Source organism: Paralichthys olivaceus, chromosome 11 (assembly GCF_024713975.1).
Source record: "Paralichthys olivaceus isolate ysfri-2021 chromosome 11, ASM2471397v2, whole genome shotgun sequence".
NCBI lineage: Eukaryota > Metazoa > Chordata > Actinopteri > Pleuronectiformes > Paralichthyidae > Paralichthys > Paralichthys olivaceus.
In genome coordinates this window covers 16,870,760-16,887,641 of record NC_091103.1, presented here as the reverse complement: position 1 = coordinate 16,887,641, position 16,882 = coordinate 16,870,760, and the positions used below count along the sequence as shown (strand labels likewise).

Here is a 16,882-nt window from a genome sequence, read left to right as displayed (position 1 = left end):
GGTAAACACTTTTACACCCATTCTCTTCTCATGTCAGGGCTGGTGATAACACGTTAGAGCTGACTTGAGTGACATTTGATCATAAATGACATTAAAGCCATAGCTCACCTTCCCTTCAAGTCCTGGAGTCAAACACGATGTCCTGAATTGTGTTGAACCTTCTGCGGAGGTGGCTCAGTGAGAACCTGCAGGTGAACCAGGGAAAGGGGACTGGCAGAGCTGAGGTTGACCAATCAACTCTCACTGGATTCAAAAGGCAGCAGCAGAGCAGCCAGAGAGAGACAGAGCTGTGCTGATCTGCAAAGCTGTACATCAGCAGAAAGTGCTGGAGTTTGATTTATGCTTTCTCTCTGTGTTACAAGAATAAAAGTAAGTATGCTGAAAAGCAAATGGTTTATCTATGGCTATTGCGGCAGGACCCCAGTAGTATCATCATATTCCACACTTTCAGTATCTCTAAATGTAAAGACATTAACATTTTCAATTGTACTGATAAGATCAAACTCATTTGGATCATGATTCGATCAGCCATCATGTTTGGACCCTTTTCCTTTTTTATTTTCCAAGCACAATTTCTCCAAATAGAAGTTTTCCCCCATCAATATCATTTAAAAACAAATAACTCATGGTGTTTTACATTGTTTCTTAAAACAATAAAAATTCTTAAAAGTGATTTTAAAATATTAACAGTGTAACAAAGTTCTGGTGCGAGTCTGAAGGACCGTACAGTACACACGTGTTAATGAGGCTTAACGGGTGGGGTGAACTACCAACTGGAGCTGCAGTGCAGAGGCCCCGACATCAGGCCTGATGGCATCTCTGAGTTTCTTTACATGGATACATGATACAGACACATGTACATAAAAAATAAGCAGCAGAGCAGGTTCTGTACTTTGTGAAATCAACATGACCTAACAAGTCTATACATTGCATTTCAAAATAATCAATTTTCTAGTGATCCAGCTATCAAGTCGGTGGTATCAGAAAGAGTTCCTTACAGTGGTAGAAAAGTTGACTTGGGCATCTTCAGCTCAAAGGTGAGAACTTCTACTCCACAAATTGAAGACGAAGAAGAGAACGAGGTGTGGTGTGTTCGAAGAGGTCGTTCTGTGTAGCCATTTGGATTTTCTTTTCTGCTCACAAGTCCAGGACCAAAGCTCGGCAGCATATTATCTACACATTTTCTACTTTTAAACATGATGCAGGAGGCAATTCTCACGTAAAGGTAACAAGAAAAGAAGGATTTCATCATCACCCCATTTCCTGTGTTTTTTAACTTGTGAAAAAATAAATCTGTTCCTTAAACTTAAGATCGTTTTCCAAAAACATTTCACTTTCAGGTGAATAAAAAGTTAAACACAGTGATCGCAGAATTCATCTTGAGGGACAAGCAATATTTTTTTTCAGCTACTCAATAGTTTTCATTCAAGAGTAAATCTCAGGGAAGGTGAGGCAGCAGCATCCTTACATATGGAGTTACAGGGTCAAATAAAAAAACAAACACCATTATGGCAGCTTGGCTGACGTCATGCTCATGCGTTTAGCTCACAAATACAGTTAAATATACATACATGAGCAATGTAACACAGAAAACATTGAGTCCTTAAATTAAAAGCTTGGACAGTAGAGGGTGATTTTTTTTACGATGGTAGAATAACTAAAATATAAAAAAAACTAAACTGTATTTTTTTTAACTAAGAGATACCTTAAAGTCATTTCACTTGTCCACACACTCTGAACAAAAACACTCCAGTTAATAGAGATCTGCAGTCCTGCATGTTCCCAGGATAAATGCAAAAACGTGGTGATACAAATTGTATAAAGGGATAGAAAGAGTTTGTATATGTATTTGTTAGGTTCTCTTATTGCCCAGTCTCTTAAAAACACTCACAGCCTGGATGTCCATGCGGGCCCCCAAGGACTCTGCTCCTCCTCCTCCCACTACTCCTCCTGCTGTGGTCCCGGTGCTGCTGCTGACTTTGGGGCTCGCTATGGTCTGTCTCTCCAGGGTTCTGGGCCTGGTGCTGGTCACTCTGTTGTCCTGTGTGTCAGCTGAAGTGGGCAACGCGGCCGTGGTTGTGGCTGGGAGCTTGCCCAGTCTCTTAAGCACACTGATTTTGGCAGCAGGGAGGCCGTTAGGGGAAGAAGAGGAGGGAGTGGGAGTGTCAGTGGGAGGTAGTTTGAATTTTCCTCCCAGTCGCCGCAGGGTGGTTGGGGCAGGTTTTGGGGTCAGCTCTTTCTTCTGAGAGGGAGGTAGTTTCTTGAGGACGCCAGCGTACTGAAGAACAGAGCCCTCTCCATCACTGTCATCCTGCTCGTCTATATCCATCTTCCCTGCCCTCGGTGGGACTTCCACTTTGTTCGCTTGGTCCAGACGACTGAACACACCAGTGGGCTGCAAAAACACGAGCATTAAGAGCACAGAACTTATGTTTAAAACACACAATGAAATAATGAGGCTCACCGACAGGTCTCACCTTGTTATTGCTTGTTGGTATGTCTGCTTTTGATTCAGCTCCAAGTCTTGCAAATACAGATGTGCGTTTCAAACCTTTTAACGAAAAAAAGCAAAAGGCAATGAGAATTATTGTTTGAAAAAATGTAACACGACAGCAATGGTTTGGTCCATGTGATGACATCATTAGTGAAGGACAAATAGCCAGCACATTGTTTTATTATTTATAATGATTATACCAGAAGATACTTCTGTGCCTCACCAGCAGTAGTTGAAGACCAAACTACTGAGTGCTGCAGTGTGCAAAGTCTTTTTGTCCAACATTTAACATGTTTAATAAAAGGTGTTGACTGACTCTAAATTGATCAAATATTAAAGTAATGCTTTAGTTTTACACTTGTCACAATACTTATGTATTTCCACAAGCGTATGTCTGCCTTAAAGCTCCAGTGTGTAAAATTTAGGTGAAGGGGAACTATTTGCAGTAATTTAATGTAGAATAATCCTCATGATGTTTTCACTTGTTCGTTTCATCTAAATTGTATGAATTGTATTTTTCTTTACCCCAGAAAAGGCCCTTTAAATTTAAATACTTTACATTTACATGCAGGAGACCCTCTCTACGGAGGCCGCCATGTTTTTTACATTAGTCCAGACAGGAAAAACTAAACACCTTTTGAGTTTTTATGACAATTAAAGGCTACCACAGGTTCTTTTTCATGTTTGGAAGGAGAGGGTGAGGTGAGGGGTGTTAAGCTGCAACATGCAACTTCAACACTAGATATCACAAAATTCTACACAATGTACCTTTAATTGATTAAGTCTTCAAATTCTGACCAGACAAAATGGTAAAGTCATGAAATACATGTATCATATGCAACAGCTGCATTATATTAATGTTATTAATTATATTCTTCCTAACATCTGTCATTGACACTGTATGCACACATTGTGCTGAGAAAAATGGCTTTTATTTTGTAACTTATTATTATAACCAGAGGTCCAAGTTTCTTCTGCTTGTGGTTTCCAATGAAAGAAAATGTTTTTAAAAACCAGAGTGACAGAAGCCAACCCGACTGCCCCCTTCAAGGAAAAAAACCATGAACAGCTTTAAGTGTTAGGGGAATTCATGCCATGGGAAAAAGACCATAATTGGAGAGTTTAGGGTAAAATCAACATGATGTGAGTCAATGAAAACACAAGCACAGTTTCCAACATGCACTGGACACAGCAATTCCTCTGTATTTTACTTGGAGGTCACGACTGCAAACGGCTTTAGACAAAGAGAATGAATTGGGGTAGTGGGTGGTATTAGTAGGACAAGGGATTAAAATATGAGAGAAATCAATGAAGGTTAAACAGATTCAGTTTGTCAACCCAGAGTCGCCTGATTCAGGTTTAGTATGACAGAGCTCCATAAAAACTTTTAGTATTGATTAGCTGCAGTGAGAATCAGCCCCATTTGAGCGAGTTGTCGGCAAGGCCACTGGGTCTGGCCTACCTTTCTTGCCCTGCTGGGCCAGGATGCGGCGTGTACGAGGCGTGGTGCCTTTGGGCATGTTGATGATGTACTTGCCTTCCATCTCAGCTGTCACTCGCCGGCGCTTCACTGCTGGCAAACCGTTCCCCTCGTCGGCAGGCTGACTTAAAACTGACAAAGTGGAGAGTACACAGGGATTTAACAGAGGGAAACGAAAAACAAAAGGACTTGTGGCCTGAGAGGGAGAGGAAATATAGGTATGATGGGTTAAAAGGGTCGATATCTACCTGCTTTGTTACTCTTGTTTGATGGCATGTTGGACACTGTGACGGAGAGGCGGTTGTCAGGTCGACGGGCCGGGGTGACTGGTGGGGAGTCGTGGCTCAAAGCGTTAGCAATCATACGAGTGGCAGCTGAGAAAAGGTAGAAAGATTCTTAAGAGGACGCTTTGTGACAAACTGACATCATGTGTTTGTTACAGTCAAATGGCTGACATCAGAGAACATGAACATTATGCATATGAAAAACTGTAGTTTGTGTCTTTATAGGGAGTAAAATGGATAAACACAGTTACGAGAAACACACTGGAAGATTAGAATACAGTTGGAGAATAAAACTAAAAATCAATTTTAGAGGAAAAATGTCCAATGTAAACTAATTTACGTGCTCAATCTGACCCACATGCTCCAGTTGTGAGACATTGCAGGTAACTTACTGCAGACATTCGACACTATGGTACAATTGATGACTAATTTTGCTTCTGGCTGGGCTGGTTTATGGGTCACGCTGCTGTGTCAGTAAAACTTTGTAGTAGGTACTTTGCCTCTGAATATTTTGGTCTTGCTCTAGATTTGAGAGTTAGACTAAGACATGCAGCTAACAATAGAATACAGAATACCTTTAGAAAAGTAATATATTACTTTACTTACGAGTATTGGCAGTTCTTCTGAGCTCAGCCTTAACACTCGTCTGTCCTGAGGAGATGGCTTCTGTGGCCATTTTGCACATGTCCTGAAGAAGGAGGGACAGGAGATTTAGGTTAAATTAGCAAAAGTAATTTACAAGAAGGCAGTGCATTTGATCCAACACTTCCTGTTGTTAAAATAGATGTTAGAATTCTTGTAGGAACACAAAACACAATTATTTTGTCCTAATTTTTACTTTTGCATTTACATGTACATGACAACATTATGTCTGATCTCACCTGCCGGTACACCTGCTTGGCATGTTTAAGAATGGCAATGATATCACCAATGACCGTTATACCGAGGTCCATCATAATATCTTTACTGAGGTCCATAAGCATGTTCTTCTGGATTCTGCATGAGACAAACAATTGGAAAGCAAATGTGATGGAGATGATAAAGCGTATATGATCACAGCAGAGCTGCAAGGTTTAGGTGTGTCAAGGTTTGTTAAAGTTAAATCTTTAACTGTTTAAGATCCTTTAGTACCATTTGATGTAAATTAAACATTAGGTCTAAGTACAGAGGAAGGTACAGACAATTTTCAATTTCTTACCAACTCATTTCTAACATAAAACCTTTTTAATGATGTGAATAAGTTAATTCAATTAGACTCATCATGAGACAATGGGCTTGAGTTTACTCCAGATCTAATGAGACTAAAACTCCACAGAAAAAGGCTGAACAGCCTCCTGGAGCACATTTTACTAATGCAACAATCCCACTTACAGTTTCGATTTGTAGAACCTTTTTCGAGACATTACAGCCCAAAACCATTCGTCAATAATTCACCACAACCATAATTAACAGCAGACAAGACATGATGTGATTACAAGATTTGTAAGCTTTATAACAATATGCAGGCACTCTGTATGTTCTCTATCAGGCCTATGAAACAGAGGGTTTAAGTTACCTGTTGTCCACAAAGGAGACTGCATAGGTGACAGCGAGACCAGCTGGGATCCCTGCATCCTTAAAAAACTGAATCCACTCTGAGGTGGCTAAAAAGAGAAAAAGGGAGAGGGTTTTAACAATTACACACAAAAGATCTGAATCATAACTAGGGAAAATCCTGTAACAAATAACTAATTCATATTTTTCATATTCATCATGCCCTGAGCAGGTACAATGTTGGAAAACAACAACAAAGAATACACACATGTGAGAGGCTGAGACAAATATGAAACATCCTCTCTTTTTTATATAATTAAACAAAATTTTCTAAACATTTGTGATTAATTGTGACCATTGTAACAGTTAACCATCCTCTTCAGAGCTAATAAAATAAAGTTATAGTGTCAACGGTGGATCTCAGTGACACTGTAGACTGCTGACCAGTGGTAGAGAGGGAGATGTAAACCCGAGGAGGCAGCAGCATGATGAGGTCTAACACATGCTGACCACAGCCAGCTGCAGGTTATTTATAACGCTAATGATGGAACTTCATTGGGAGAAGACAGAGAGCACAGTGGACAGCTGCCAAAACAAAGACTCATGAACTCCCAGTTACAGCGCGACAATTCACACAGTGACTAAACCCTCATTTAGTGATGTGATGTCTCGTCTCTGATATTCAGTGTCAGTACATCTAGGATTTTAAACAGATAAGAGCACAACATCCTTATTTATACCTGAATGATAGCTTAACGGTCAAAAGGCTGTTTGTTGTTTGTCTGACAACCAACCAATCATTTAATATAGTGAACTATTGTTGGCTGCAGATATTCAAACGATAGCCAAGGATTTTATAATATGATTGATCCACCAGGCCAGCGACAGAATATAAACACACTGGGATAACAGTACTAATGTTTTATTTCCTATTTCCAAACACTAAATGTAAGGGTTTCAAAAAATGAGTTGTAGCTCTTTTTAAATGCTAACACCAGAACAGCGGTTGGGACTCTATGAACCGGGTTTTCGACGTGATAAAGGCAGTGATAGTTAGCTCATGTTAGCACAACAGGGTGAACCAACCAATTTAAAGCCATTCAAACATTAAACTCGGCGACAATGGAGTTAACATTTCTCGACTTTAAACTTATCTTTACTAATAAAAGTTAACGGCGGCGATGTGTTAGCAGCGCTTGTGTTAGCATTCAGCGTTAGCATCGTCTTAGCTTTAGCTTCAGCTATGAATGAGAAGACGCTGTCGGCGGCCACTGCAAAGATGAGTCCGCCGAAAAAACTCTTGGCGGTTTTCTAGATTCACGCCACGACAACATCCGCGTGTGACACATCGATCTGGTGACACTGGTGTATTACGGAAAGCTCGGATATCTTGGACCTTTATGCTCTCACCTGTTGTCACGGACGCCATGTTGCACACAATACTGTATCCGCTCCCTCGGTGACGTAACTTCCGCCGGAGCCATGAGAAGCGGTGGTATTTTTATGTGACGACGCTAGAGAGCGACACAGGCCGAGCTCTGCTCCGAGACACAGTGACGACATCTGGAACTCAAACCAGTGACATCACCCAGCGCTGACCTTCATCTCTCAACCGTGAGGGTTTTCTTCATTATTGCATTGGTTGCATGTAGTTTGTCAGTATTTTAGTTCGTGTTGGGTACATTTATCACGATTAGCCACTAAACCAGGGGAGCTATTATACCAGAGAGAGCTCAACTGCATATTCATTTAAAGTATGCAACTAGAAATAAACACGAGCATATTAATAAAACAGCGTCATCAATTTCACCCTGGCTGTAGTTCAATGCTTTGTTCATTTCTGTATTTGTGAATTTTTGCGTCGCATGTTGTCGTTGTCAAATGAATTGTTGTTTTCGGAGTTTGCTGTCGTTGTTACTTTATGCAGTGCGTTTCTGTATTTGCACGTGTGGGACCGCAACTGCTCGTTATTTTCATAATTTATCTTTTAGTCTGGAAATTTTCCTTATGGAGTATTTTGATATGATATGATGATGTAATCATTCAAGCAGTTCCCCAAAGGCCAAGGTAATGTCTTCAAATGTCACGTTTGTCCGACTAACTGTCCACAGCCCAAAGATTATCTATTCATTTTATTATTCCACATAAGATTTCAAATATTCTCATTTGAAGTTGGGTAGTGAACATTAATGTTAGATTAGTAAGAAAAGTGTTGGATTGCTAACGCTGGCTATGAAGCAATAGCAAAGGCTTTTAAATATCCCCTCTAATGGTAAAGTTTTTATTATTTTTTTGTAAACCAACATACTTATTAATGTGGCGATCATTTCATCGTTATACAACTGGTTGGTTTTTCGTAGCATGAGGAAATATTGAACCTGCCATACTGGGGTCATTAAGGGCACATTTGTTTGCCCCAAGGCCTCAAGAGGTCAAGCCTGCAGTAATGTTTTGTACATTTGTTAATCAAATTATAACTTTGACAAACAAGATACTTGAGAACATCATCTGGATTTCTGGAGAACTGTGACATTTTATGGATTTAACCACCTCTCAATAAAATAATCAGCAGATTAACAGATTAAATGAATAACAACAAATGTTCATACAAACACATGATCACTTTTCTAGTCCATGCAAAGTTCCAGTAATGTGGTATCTTTAATTTTTAAATACACATGCAAAGAATAATGCATAGGTCAAAGAGCTCAGTGAAGATCAAGCATTTAAAAGCAAGAGACATTTACCTTTGTAATACGTTTATTTATGTAATTTGTTCACAAATTGGAAAGGAATAGCATTTGGTCAAGCCATCATTAAAGGGCACAGCTCACCCAGCTTTTCCATTCTAGAAACTGTGAGAAAAGCTTTTTCATCTAAACTTTTACAGGGCATCAAAAAGACCCAGAAGCTGGAATATGGACAGATCAGATGGCAAGAATGGAAAGAGTGACATAGCAAAGATGTCATATAGACTTTGGTCCTCTTCAGAATCAGGAGTGTAAACAACAGAAAATTAAATTATAAAAATAAGTGAACAGTACTTTAGAAATTCTATGCACTGATTGGATATCAGAGCACCTTCATAGTATTTATTAATTATAAATGACACCTGCAATCAAAGACATATCCAGAACAAGTGTCCTCATACTTGTCACTCCTCTAATCTCAAAATACATCATATCCTTTTTCCAGATGTAACAAAATTGCAACCTTTGATCCCAGAAAAAAGAAGTTAACGTAAATGTTTGCAAAAAAAAGGAAAATACGGATTTAAATTATGGTTCATAATAAAAAACCATGACTTTTTGAATTGGAGAAAACCTCGCTGGTCATCAATAATGGATAAATTGTAACACAATTTCCTAATGGATATTGTCTCAAAATAAAATATTACAATCAGTATTAATATTGTAACATAAACTGTTAATTAAAGCAATACATCATCACACTTGACATATAGTAGCAGTCAGTTTGAGCACAGCATGATTTGCTACATTATGTTTATCCAAGAGGACAATAAGTATTGCATGTCCTACCAAGGAGAGTATGAAATTAGACCATATATGGGACTTCTGGAAAATTAGAAATATAAAGCAACATTCCCCTCATCATAGAAAAATAAGAAAGCTCTGGTTCAGTTGACACATAGCCATTGTACAGTACAGGTAAGTGCAGGCAGTTTCCATGTCTTATATCTGGTACATAAATATTTCTCCTTTTCTTCTTTGTCAACTTGTCCAATTCACAAGCCAATTCATTTGTGATCAGAAGATTATGGGAAAAAAAAGCAATTTCAGACAACTTCAATTAAATCTAAGGCAAAGGAATTAAATGAAAGAGTGTCACATGTTGTCTGGTGATCAGGGGGCGTTAAGTGTGAAGAGCAGGTACAGCCTAAGGGCCCTCCGGGATCTGTTTCAAAGATATAGCGGTCAATTGATATGAAATTATAACAATCATTTCTGGACTCTCAGAGCTCCTTTCAGAATAAAACATCCCGATGAGACGAGCAGCATGAAAGCCTCTGCAACAGCAATGTGTGACCTTCAATCGTACAACTTGAAACTGCCTTGTCATAATACTATAGTTAGCACCACAAAAACCTATATACATGAGAACTATTGAATATGTCTAATGGTTATAGTCACACCAGAACATATTCTCATCACATTTGCATTTTGAGAAACATCAAAAGGCATCTCCAACATCTGTATAGACACAGTTGTTCAACATTTGAAATAATGAGGTCTGCCCATTTTCTGACCACCAAGAGCCAAAATTCATATGATTGATCTGGTCATTGCCTTAAATAAACTGTTTATTTATTAAAAATAAGGTTTCTTATCCAGCAGATACAATCACAATGAGTTTTTTTTAACTCGATAACACATTTGCTTGAGTACAAGAATGGAAAAACTTTAACACGAAAATGTTCATATCAAGGCTAAAGCTGCAGTTATCCTTCAAAACACACATTTCAGACAAGAAACAACAGTGGTACTGAGTGATATGTTTATACTGGACAGAAAAGCATACTGGGTATGAAATACTGTCCGTAAATGAAACAGGTTAGTCATCACGCTGTAGTCTGAACACTTTTAATGTGTATTGACAATCACACTGATTTTTTCCCCCTCGTTTTGCATCTGCTAAGGGTAAGTGGGTAAGTGGCATCAAGGTGTCAGTAGATTTGGGACAGACCTCACAGAGAAAAACAAACAAAGAAAAGGTGTAACCACAACCTTCTAACATCAGAATCATAAACATACATTTAAAGTAAGTGGATAGTGCTTTATATTGTTTATAAAACATAAATACACACTGATAGAGGCAGGGACATTGTGCTTCATGTTAGAGGACAGGGCAGTTCTTTAAATCTAATATAGTTTTGTTTGTTCCTTTAGAAAAATATTATTTTTAAAACTAAACCTTAGCATTATTTTTTCTTTCTCTTCTTTAATGACAAAAATAGCCCATTTAGCTCTGCAGACATTCATAGTTTACAATCATGGTACATACACTTATATATACATGTTACCTGTATATATGTATATGCATATAGACTTTTTTTGTAGTGCACAACATGCCTCTGAAGTTGCCAAATGAAAATACAATAAAATAATGAAACAATAGTTATAATGTAATAATAATAGTAACAGTAATGAGGAAACCTCTTGATTAAAAAAATATAAAAGTTAAAAAAAACCATGGAGCGGCAACAGTAAGAGAGAAAGCAGAGGTCATTGGAAAACAATTAAACACACAAACATACATTAACATTAAAATATATAACAGTTCTCACTTGAACATACAGGAAAAACAAATTTTACAAATTCACAGGCAAAGAAAGGACGCTCACTCCACAACAATCGGCCCATGGTTTTTTTAGTTTTTTTTATCCTCTTTTGTTTCCGGGTCTTGCTTTGTGCTCTCTCGCCACATCAACCTCAATAAAGAAAGAAATAAACGGGCTAGGTGCCTCCGAGTGGTCGCACTCACAATAAACGCACCCCCAGCTCGTCTGCGCTGAGAGAACAGGGGAGGTACAGAGACCACTGAGCCCAATGCTTAGAGGTTGTCTGAATCACTACAAAAAAAACATCTCCCCTTTGAATAAAAGGCATTGGTTCACATCTGATTGATTCTCAGCAAAACTCAGAGCCGGTGCGATGCAACAAAACGTCTGTATCTTCAGTTCAAATGATGGTGTGAATATGCACACATAGGCCCAGGGTGATGAAGCTCTGTGGTATGGAGGTGTGTTTTACTGAGGTCACCCTCCCACACGGTTGGCAAGAGCAGGATGTCTTTTCTTTCCTGTTTTTGATTTTTTTTTTTTTTTTAAAGATTTTAGCTCTTTCTTTGTTTTCAACATTTGGTTCCAAAAAACGATGGTTCTCCCTCAACTCTCCATTTGAGTCCGTCCAGATTGCTAGCACCTCCTTCATCCCCTCTTGTTAAAATCTCTCTCCATCCACTTTTAATCTATATCTTCATCTTGTAAACATGGCTCAGCAGAGGACAGCGGCATCCATCTTGCATTTTGGGTTAATCAATTATTTGTCTGTGTGCGTGTGTTAGAAATATTTAGCTGCTGCGCTGTGAGGATCAGAGATAGAAGATAATGGTTCTTCTGTATGTGTATGTGTCCATGTCCTTGTATGAGAGGGTGCAAAAGGACGCGTTAGTTGGGCCGGCATTCACTCAAGGTCCCAGGGGCTGGAGGGGGTCTTCGGGCTCTCTGGGGTTGAAGACTTCAGAGAGAGGGAGAAACACAGAGAAAGAAGAGGAGAAAGAGAGGTGGGTAGAGATGGTTTGCATGGCAGGTAGGCAGATGGCAGAAGTATTTTTTAAAAACAAAGAAAGAATGCACCAGAATTAGCAGAGCCTGTGATACTCAGTTCCCCAATGTGCCAAGTCCAAGCAGTTAATGAAAGAAGCGGACGGAGGTCGAGCAGATGAAGGGTTAGAGGTAAGCGAGCGACCAGCAGTCTCCCACAAAAAAAGACCCGGAACAAAGTGTCCTTCGTCCCTCTCTCAGATTTGCATAAATACATTCAGCAAGAGGAAGAGGGGAGAAAGTGATGGCAAAGGATGAGAGAAAGAGCACTGGAAAGAGGGCAACCGACAGAGGGAACAAGGTGGGGGCTGTGGTGCTTGTTAGAGTGAGATTATGGTATTTTACTGTAAGTGGTGAAGATTCAGAAATTTGATTGTGTATTATCATGTTAATTCAGAACACTTGCAACTTGGACAGGGTTTTTCATTCACTTCTCTTGTCCAGTTGCGGGAATTATGATAATACAATACCAGAATGTATTCAATCTTCATGCTCAATATTAAGGGTTTGTATGGCTCTTTTTTGGAATGCATTTCAGAATGCGTAAACTTTAACCCAATCAGATACAAATGACTGTTTTTTTCTTAATCTGTGAGACTGATTACTAGCCTCTACTTCCAGCGTGTACAATGTATATGCGTGTTGATATGTGTGTGCATGTTTCTGTCGGTCAGTCAGAGCGCCAGCAGAGAAGGCGAGTTCAGGGAATCAGATGACTGCTCGCTACTGCTGTTCCTCTGGTTGGCACTGACCCCGCAGGCTCCCTCTGGGTAGGTGAACACAAATGAAGATGTGTATGAGGTGTTGTAGCTGCCAATGGCGGCATCGTCATGGTTACCACCACCACCGTCGCTGGCCATAAGGCACGGCCTACCAGGTGCTGGCTCACTTGAGCCATAGAAAGAACTAGAAAACTCTACCTCCTGCATTATCCCTTGCTGAGGTTGCTGCTGAACTTGCTGCTGCTGAACTTGCTGCTGCTGAACTTGCTGCTGCTGAACTTGCTGCTGCTGAACCAGAGGCTGGGACTGTGTGGAGGCCGGATGGGGGGTGTAGGCAGGAGGCAGAAAGAAAGAGTCTTCCTTCACGGTCAAGCCCACAATGGAGACAGGAGGTTGCAAGGTCTGGGGAGGGAGCTGGGCCTGGACCAGAGGGAGCTGCACTGAGCCCTGCGGAGGCTGCTCCTGGTATTGGATCTTACAGGTCGGCTGGTGGGCCACCAGGACAAACTCTAGGCGCTCCTTCTCCTTCTGCAACTCACAAATCTCGGCCTCCAGCTCAGCCTTCTCCTCCTCCAGAATGTCTGTCTCCTGTGGGCAGGTACAGAGAATGATAGGACAGGGGCAAGGGAGCAAGACACAGATAGGTGAAATGGGTAGAGGGGGAAGAGAATAGGCAGGACAAACAGAGAGGATAGGAGTGTTATATACACCAAACTTCTACTTCAGTATTTGTAGAAATAACTTCCTCACCTGTTATTATGTAAAGTGGCTAATATAAGAGCTTATTAATCAGGCCATAAATATTGTAGGTACAATAGTCTGACTTTAGATAAATAGTGCATCAGCACAATTCTCTTTCTTATTCATACATATTAGCACACAATGCTATAGGAAGTAACCTAAATTATGTACTTATGATCATTACTAATTCTGGCAGCTAAAACAAGCTCACCGACTGCAGTCTGTCTGTGAGTTCTCGTCTGCGGTTCCTGCATTTGGCAGCAGCCAGCTTGTTTCTCTCTCGACGAACACGCCTCTTCTCCTCCTCCTCAGGTGTTAGCTAGGATGAAGATGAAAATAAATTTGATTAGATTTAAAGTTTTATCTTTGCTCTCTGAAATGTTTTCAAATTGTCCAAGCAGTGATGGTGGAGACACTTGATGGGGGGCAGGCAGTGTGACTGCTGTGGCCTTATAAAGAAAAAATCTTAATTTTTCTCTTGCATATTAGCATTATATTTTATCAGCCTAATTTCGTACATATCAGAAAGTATCCATGCCCCTGAAGGTTTAGGGCACACCACTGCTTAACAGCACAGTCAATAGAAGTCAGATCATATTTTTTAAGTGCTCATGTAAATGCTAAACCTATGTAGCATGTGTAACATGTGAGGGTCAACAAACAAACCGTTCAAACACACACACTTACAAACACACCAACATCTTCATCGTCACTCACAGACTCGTCGCGCGTGCGGCGGCTGCGGGTTCGAGACTGGCGCATAGGGCCCGGGGCCGGGCCTGGAGTGTCTGAACTCGGAGGAGTGAATCCAGACCTCAAGGAGTAACTGGGGCCTGGCATGTCATATGGGTCAACTAGTGACACTGGCTGGGTCATGGTTGTGGTGCCAGTAGACCCACTCTGTCCAGAGGCCTGGGAAGCAATGAGGGTTGGCTGCACCATCCACTGCAGGTCCTGACTGGTGGTGATGGCGGTGACGGTTGGCACGAATGAACCGGGCATCTCCCCTCCAGCACTAGTCCCTAGCTCGCTGCCCACAATGCTCAAGCTAGCTCCCGCTGACACACACTCCTGAGGATGAAAAATATAGAAAATCTGTAAGTTCTTTGTTAAAGTACAATCAAGACCTAGGCTAGTGTAGCCTATAGGAAAGATACATGGCAAAACATAAAAATGGTAAATATTTCCATATGGTAGTAGTAATTATGACAGTAGTTATGAAATATTCACTCCATAAAATTATAGTTTAAGCAACCATAGCCGGCTATTTATAAGTATAGCCAAATATGCATGGGGACTTAAAATAAAATGTTGCCTTTAAATCAATGTAAGTTTGATGTAACTTTATATAACTTGAATAATATAAAATGTTTTTTCAGAAACCTAGAAAAGTGTATCAACTATGTGATAAGAGGAAATAGCCTATAGAAGACTTCACAATTACAGGGACAATGACAAGGGGAAAGTGGCAGTAAGTGAGTGTTGTATCTTCTGTAAGATAATGATAATTTCACTATAGTTTTAAAATGGTTTAAACAAAGTTTTTGATACATCACTTCTTTTTTGTTGTTGTTTAATTTTAGACCTGAAGAGAACACTGTCATTAATATTCATACAACAGAGTGTGGAGAGAACATGACAGGCGGCTCTGAGAGGGGACGCCTCGACCAATCGTCTCTCTCGGCCGGAGACTTTCCCCTCCTCCTTCCTCCTCCGCCGTCACACCCCCGGTGTTCCCCTTGGCAACGCAACGTAGCAGTCCAAAATAGAACGAGCATTTACGTCACGGCGAGGCCTGTGAGAGGAGAGTGGAGCGCGTGGAAGGAGGGGGCGGGGCTCCGGCGATTACGTTCCAGAGCGCTGTCATCCGTTCTGCGGACCGAGCACGTTGTCAAAGCCTGGTAGCGAACACCGTGGCTACCGGGGGCTACCGGGGGCTACCGCAGGCGACACATACAGGAGAACGCACACCGATCCAGTGGTGGACCTATACAACTTTATATCTGACTACAGGAACGCGGTACTACAGTTGAATGGCTTCCTAACACCACCAGCCGTCACAACAAATAAAGCACAAGTCATATTAGGGTCTGAGTCATATATTGTTCAGTGTCAGCGCTTTGTACATGACACCTTTTTTCATCCTGCAAATCTCAGATTGAGCTACACACTTGCTAATTTAGTTTATGCCACTATAATAGTAGCATAATTTGGCTGTGCTATTTTGCCTCTAAACACAATTCCAGATACAAACCGTGCCTAATAATAGCAAATTAAACCATGTGCTAAAAAATAACATATATATGATATATGGCGATGGCATGCATATTGTTTTTTTTTAAATCTTGAAACATGTTTTTTATTGAGCCTATATGATGGTATTAGCCTACTTCATGCTTAGACAAGGTGTTTCTGGCATAGGCTCCATGCATTATGTTTCCTTAAAAGTCTCTTAGCTTACCTGCGGAGCACTGGTGGTCGGCGGGCTCCCGAAGGAGTCCACGGAGGAAAGGCACTGAAACTCTATAGATGGAGACGAGCTTCCACGGGATCCGCTGTCAGGGTCGCCGGGGAACCCTTGGTACATCGCCCCGCAGGGACTCAAAGAGAACGCGGGACCTGCAGTCACAGAGGAGACCCCCGTGTCACACAAAGGCATGTTACTAAAGGTGCCAGTGGCTGGTTTTATCGGACATGCTGTTCACGAAGTATTGTAAAAGTTGGACAGTGCACCAGACAGCGTCTGCATAGAGATGTGGATCATGGACAAAACGCTCCAATAACACACGTTTCATGCGTAAAAACGCGTCGATTTATTGCGTGAAAGTAACATGTTTAGGGTGAGATGTCTTTTAACATCTCGTATTACCAGACTACCGGGCAGCGGTGGACACATGTTTCCGACCTACTTTAACAACGCGGTACTTTTTGTTCGGTTTATCAACATAAATTAACGACTTACCGTTGCTGGTCTTGTTATTTCCAGGTGAGAAGCTCTTGGTTTCTCTCCAAAAAAGTTGCATGAAGAAGCTTAATCCAGTTTTCCCCGCGTTTCGTGGGGAAAGTGTCCCGGTTGAGCCCGATAAGAAGTCCTCTCGTTCAGCTACAAAATCCTCGCTTCGCTCGCCTCGATTCGCTCCTCAAACATCCGATTATAAATCCATAAAGTCCGCCGGAGGACGTGAAGTAGTATTACGGCGCACGGTAGCAGACCTTGTCTTATGAATGAACCATCCTCCTGAGTACAAACAAGGCATTTCTAGCGTCTTCGCCCCGCCTCGGAGT

At 40.9% G+C, this 16,882-nt stretch overlaps 2 protein-coding genes across 9 annotated transcripts; both read right to left on the bottom strand.

Annotated features, from left to right (window-relative positions):
- Positions 1–531: 531 nt before the first annotated feature.
- On the bottom strand, positions 532–7,347 carry c11h19orf47 (chromosome 11 C19orf47 homolog). 4 transcript variants are annotated; one of them, XM_020088631.2, is made up of 8 exons: positions 7,202–7,347; positions 5,814–5,901; positions 5,140–5,254; positions 4,865–4,946; positions 4,223–4,348; positions 3,957–4,106; positions 2,478–2,551; positions 532–2,395 (listed from the first exon to the last, which is right to left on the bottom strand). In XM_020088631.2, the coding sequence occupies exons 1-8, from the start codon at positions 7,218–7,220 to the stop codon at positions 1,853–1,855; spliced, it is 1,197 nt and encodes a 398-aa protein (XP_019944190.1). In that variant the 5' UTR covers positions 7,221–7,347; the 3' UTR covers positions 532–1,852. The 4 variants fall into 4 exon arrangements, with proteins under 4 accessions (XP_019944190.1, XP_069390127.1, XP_019944189.1 ...); XM_069534026.1 differs by having other exon boundaries at positions 4,032–4,106; positions 7,202–7,346; XM_020088630.2 differs by lacking the exon at positions 7,202–7,347 and adding an exon at positions 6,236–7,145.
- A 2,747-nt stretch (positions 7,348–10,094) lies between these two features.
- Positions 10,095–16,850, bottom strand: fosb (FBJ murine osteosarcoma viral oncogene homolog B). 5 transcript variants are annotated; one of them, XM_069534083.1, is made up of 6 exons: positions 16,560–16,847; positions 16,059–16,216; positions 14,315–14,668; positions 13,809–13,916; positions 13,055–13,444; positions 10,095–12,900 (listed from the first exon to the last, which is right to left on the bottom strand). In XM_069534083.1, exons 1-6 carry the CDS (start codon positions 16,618–16,620, stop codon positions 12,835–12,837), a joined length of 1,137 nt encoding a protein of 378 aa, XP_069390184.1. In that variant the 5' UTR covers positions 16,621–16,847; the 3' UTR covers positions 10,095–12,834. The 5 variants fall into 5 exon arrangements, with proteins under 5 accessions (XP_069390184.1, XP_019943727.1, XP_019943725.1 ...); XM_020088168.2 differs by having other exon boundaries at positions 14,285–14,668; positions 16,560–16,843; XM_020088166.2 differs by having other exon boundaries at positions 10,095–13,444; positions 14,285–14,668; positions 16,560–16,850.
- Between the last annotated feature and the right edge of the window lie 32 nt (positions 16,851–16,882).